Below are 5301 nucleotides of genomic sequence, written 5' to 3' on the forward strand. Positions count from 1 at the left end.
AACACCATAAAACTTCCCAAGTATGAGGTAAAATATAAAGTCTATTCCTGCACGGGATATTAGCTTCCCTGCAGGAATGATATTTCCTTTATTTTGAGGTTGAATTTGCCGTGGGGGAAAAACGTATTCGTTTAATTGAACTCAGATCGGCGTTTCTATATGTGGTTGATGCGCACCAGGCTTGGTAATAACATATTTTCGCTAAATACATGTTTTGAAATGGCATCTACGGGAATTCAAGCTCTAATTAAACGCGTCCAGCTGCGAAAAAGCAGAGGCATTTAAAGAAATAAGTAAAAAGAAATGCGAGGGAGGAGCCTCGCAGCATGACGTGATGATTGACATGGCAGCTTAGCTTAAGCGTTGACGCCCCGCTGGCCTGACACTAACGGTGCCAATTGTGGGTAAGTTCACAATTGATGTTGAGTTGATTCTCCTCCTCCCCAACACCCAAATAAAGCATGAGGCGCTTTTTTGATTTCAAGAATAGGTAAAAAAATAAATATATATTTTTTTAATAACGTTTTGACCTTACAAAAAAAATTTGAAAAAATATGTCGATGTGATTTGGTGCCTGGATCCTGAAGGTACGGTTGGGGTTTCCACGTGTCCCTCTGGCATTAACGTTCCAGTTGTTTTCGCTTTTTCCTCACATGTTCTCTGGCAGGGTGTGTCTCAGTGTATTTCACCTGTAACTTTCAATAAAGCTGGACTCAAGTCAAACAAAACAAACTATAAAAAGAAAGATTGTTTTGGAAAATGTGAGTTTTCATGACATGCAGTGCTAGATAACTAGTTCAATATTAATAGAACTAATGAAATGAACAGAAAGTAATTGGAAAAAAATCCTGTTTATCTAAATGTACAAGTGAAATCTTAGAGTCACTTACTTTGGGGTCGTGAACAATCGGCAACATTTTGGAATTATACTATTGTACGAGACATTTTTAATTTTGCTTAGCGCGTATTATCTTTGTTCAAATAAGTTACATTTAGATTAAAATAGAAGCCTTTATTCAATCTCAAACACTTTCAGGTTATGACAGCTAATGAGTCATACCAGATGGACTCGTGTAATTACCGTTTTCCATCCGTTTGATAAGCAGATATTCTTCTCAGGTGGAATAGTTTAAAAGCAAATGGGCAGAGTCGTAATACATTTATGCAAGCTTTTTCAATATGGAGGGGGAAAAAAAAAATCATGGTTTTAACAGTATCAATTACTGGTACTGGGACTTTTAGGGTTTATGGCAACGCTTTCATCATAGAAAAGGATCTGAAACAAATGAAAAATGTCAGACGGTCACCAAACAAATTTAGCTTTATTAAAAACCATATGTATTTTTTTTAGACATATAATATATGCTTTGACTTACTGACAATTGGTATGAAAAATACTAATTTCAATTTCTACACAGATTTGAAACCACCCAAGGCAGCAAAAAATGAAAAAAAGTTGAAAAAACAAAAAAATAAAGCAAAATACAACAAAAACGGGTTCAGAGGACCATCGAGCCAATTTCACCAGTTATGAATTCTATAGTCAGATCACAGACAGCAAATTTGAGAAATGCTCAATTAAAAGGCTGGAATGTTGTTTGGGACGGTGTTTTTGTCCTGTAGGAGATATCATGACAGCCTAATGCTCAGCACAGGCGGTTGCCGATGTGGATTTAGTCTGCACCTGACGAATAATTCACTCATCTTCAACCTCATGTTTTTGTAAGAAGGGGAAAAAAATAAAAAATATGGTTCAGGGCTTGGTAAAGTTAATCCATGTAAACGCAAGTGGCTTTAAAGGACAACACGGGCAGATAAATACAGCAAGTCCTTTTAACATTTAATCCATAGGACGAGCTGGCCACTTTTTACAAGTTATTAATACTTATTTTAGTTGCTATTCCAACAGTAACTGGTAACCATTTCAGTTTTACTCATCAAAATGTATTAGGCACTAGTAGTTATTAGATACTAGTTATTACTGCAATGTTACTAGTTTCTAACAATGTAGGAGTACTTTGTTCGTTAGGGACTAGTGCCTTTTCTTGCTGTTACTAGTAACAGCTTTAGTTTTACTAGTAACAATGTATTTTTCACCCGTCATGAGATATTAATACACAGAACAGCTTGTTGATAGTTGAATTTAAAATGTTACTTGTAAAAACATAAATGTTACTAGTAACGGCAAGAAAAGGCACTAGTCACTAATGGAAAAAGTACTCATATTATATTTTTACAAACTGGTAACATTGCAGTAGTTACTAGGAATAATTTCAACGGTTACAAGTCGGAAGCAAATATTTGATACTTCAAACACAGAGCCCCATAGGTTTCAATGACAAAATTGTCCAAATTGTTACAAGTAACAATTAGAATAATTACTAGTAACTAACAAATCAGTATTAGTACCTTTTATATTTTGACTAGTAAAACTAAAATAATTACCAGTTGGAATAGCATCTAGTCAATAAAATATACTAGGTACTAGTGACTTTAAAAAGTGACCGGTTCATCCTATGGATTAAATGTTCAAACGGCTTGCCATAGATAAAAGTAGTTGTCCCAGTGAGGAATTGATGACTAGGGAAATAAAAAACGCTTATAACCCTTGAAGGACATACGTCTCTAAATTGCTATGGCTAAAATACACACGCTTGAACAATTTGCCTCGTGAATAAGCAACACAGGAATATATATATATATTAAAAAAGGCAGACACACGACTAAAGAGGTGAAAACCTGTAGAGAAAGAAAAAGAATCGGAGCCGTACATTACGTCGTACAAATTCAAAGAATTCATATAAAAAAAAAATAAAAAAAAGTAAAATGAGTGTTTTTACGAGTGTGAATTGACTGATTGAAAAGATTCTCCTGCAGGCCACTGGCCCCGTTACGGGGCCCACAGAGAGGCTCCCCATTGTCCGACCGCACCGAGAACGCTTTGTTTTGCCGCCGTAACGATCGATGGGATCACGCAGCCCGGCGGTGTGACAGCAAAGGAAAAGCCCCGCAGTTCACAAACACACCTAGAAAGAGAGCAAAGCATTCCCTTTTAAGAAACCCCCCGAGCTTTGGGCACGGCCATCGCAGGACAGCTTAAAAAAAAAAAAGGACCCAGAGCCTCGACATTTAGGAGGAGGCATTGAAAGATCTGATCATGGCCCCTCTACAGGGATAAAAGTCTCACACTCTTGGGAAATGTAACAACGTGTCATACTCTTCTGCTTTGCTCACCTTGGCAGCCTGGCTTTAATAAGGGGTGTAGCGCGCCGCGTAAGGGTCCTTGGCTCGCGCAACCGCGTAGGAGGAACTCCTGGAGGCCGACCCCGGCGACAGCTGAGAGCGCTCGTAGGAATACCCGGCCGAAGTGACGGGCACTCGTCTGATCGGGCTCCGTTCCCGCGAATAGAACGCGGCGGCGGCGGCGGCAGCGGCGGCGGCAGCGGGCGGGGGCAGCTGCTCGTACGGATCCATGCCGGTGGAGACCCTTGAGAGGGAGGAAGCGGGGGGTGGGGGAGGAGGGGGGAGATAGGAGAGACGGCGATCTTCGAAATAGCTGGAGCCATATGGGCGAGCTCGGTATTTCTCGTAGTAGTCAACACCGCTACCGTAGCGGTCGCCCTCGTACGCCGCCGACCCGTCGACGTAGGCGCCGCCCATCTCAGAGCCGAACCCGCTAAGTCTGCGGGGGGGAGGCGGCGGGACCCCGCCTAGGTAACTACCTCGACCGTACGCAGAGCCGCCCATGTATTCGGCTCCTGGCTCCATGGCCATCCCGTAGCCACCCCGGCCGTAGCCCGGGGGGCCCCTGGGGAGGCCGCGGCCGCCCCGCCCCCTCATGCCGTCACCGGGGCTACCGTTGCGACCGACCGGGCAGTCTTTCGACCAGTGACCCTGCCTCCCGCAGACATAGCAGCCGGTTTGATCTCCCATTCCCGGGGCAGTGCGAAGGCGACTGGTGGACAGCTGTACGTTCATCAGCTTGCCTTGTGAGGAGAGAGAAGACACGCATCAGACGGCTGGCGGCGGGGACACCAAAGGCTGTTGCCGTGCACAGGAAAAAAGGTTAAGATCAACTTCAACGACATCACAGCGAAGCGAGACCACCTGCAACGCATTTTTAAGCCACCGCCTTAGTCGGCGGTCACTACGGCGACGGTTATGCCGTCTCGCACCAGCGCTAATGACGGATTAGCTTTCGTCCGTAACTACCCGTCGCCCCGGTAAAAAAAAAACAAAAAACAAAAAAAAAAAACGCACCCGAATCTAGAGGTACCAAAGATTTACAAACTCTCCCCCGCCCAAGAGGTCACCTTTGAAGGCCGTGTTGTCCAGCTTATCGATGGCTTCCATGGCGTCCTCCATGCGCTCCATGTGAACAAAGGCGTAGTCCTTAACTATGTCGCATTCCACCACGGCGCCAAACTCCTCGAACTTGGTGCGGAGGTCGTCGCCGGTGGTGCCCTCGCCGAGGTTGCTGACGTGGAGCTTGGTGGTGGACTTGGGCCTCCCTTTGCTCATCTCCACGTTCATCCGCTCGCCGTTCAGCTCGTAGTGGTGGAGGTTGCGGATGGCCTCCTCCGCCTGCGCCATGTTGTTCATGTGCACGAAGCCAAAGTTCTTGACGATGTCGCACTCTGCGATTTTGCCGTACTGCGCGAAGAGCTCGCGCAGCTCCTCGGCCGTGGTGCCGGAGGAGAGGTTGCCAACAAAGATTTTCACCATGGTGACGGCCAAGCAGGGGAAGTCCTGCAGTCGGTCAGAGAGAAGTTTGTCAGCAAGCGGGGCAGTCTTGTGAGCCATGTGGGTTGAGGAACACTGTTAAAAATGAGTTATCAACCCTCACCACGGGGGTTATTTACTCCTGCAATAGCACCACAAAGACAAACTAACGTCCAACTGGAAGTGGGTTATAGTTGTATTAAAACAGGGAGATGCCTAATATCAACAAGCTATACTATGTAGTCTATATTTTATCTATCTTGTATTATCGATATCACAATGTGTACACATGATACCTATATCGAATTGCCAATATATATATGACCGATATTACTACATTAGCCATGTGTTTCACAGCCAAAACGTCGATTATAGAAATTGCTCCATGCTAACGTTAGCTCCACGTCAGAACAGCTCCCCAGTGGTAAATACCAACTGCGCTGTGCGGCGCCGCGCTTCGCCTTCGGAAAACACTCCCGCCGAGCCCGCGGCGGCGTCGCCGCAGCCCCCGCTCGTCCGGCTGCCCAGTTGCCCGGGCGGCCGGCTCCGCTCCGGCCTTAATCGAAACGAACCGCTCGC

General features: G+C 45.2%; 1 protein-coding gene across 1 annotated transcript; it reads right to left on the reverse strand.

The window, feature by feature from the left end:
* Nucleotides 1–1315: 1315 nt before the first annotated feature.
* LOC307247180 (RNA-binding protein 4.1-like) lies at nucleotides 1316–4736 on the reverse strand. Its single transcript, XM_080023265.1, has 3 exons — nucleotides 4314–4736; nucleotides 3235–3986; nucleotides 1316–3026 (listed from the first exon to the last, which is right to left on the reverse strand). The coding sequence occupies exons 1-2, from the start codon at nucleotides 4723–4725 to the stop codon at nucleotides 3250–3252; spliced, it is 1149 nt and encodes a 382-aa protein (XP_079879391.1). The 5' UTR covers nucleotides 4726–4736; the 3' UTR covers nucleotides 1316–3026; nucleotides 3235–3249.
* Between the last annotated feature and the right edge of the window lie 565 nt (nucleotides 4737–5301).

Source organism: Zeus faber (assembly GCF_960531495.2).
Source record: "Zeus faber genome assembly, chromosome: 22".
NCBI classification, from domain to species: domain Eukaryota; kingdom Metazoa; phylum Chordata; class Actinopteri; order Zeiformes; family Zeidae; genus Zeus; species Zeus faber.

Bases quoted from the DNA above. Each gene is read 5' to 3' on its own strand.
- LOC307247180 (XM_080023265.1), bottom strand. From the start codon at position 4,725: ATGGTGAAAATCTTTGTTGGCAACCTCTCCTCCGGCACCACGGCCGAG. The intron at 3,987-4,313 runs GTGACCTCTTGG...TCTCCTCACAAG, and splicing joins GGACAACACGGCCTTCAAAG to GCAAGCTGATGAACGTACAG.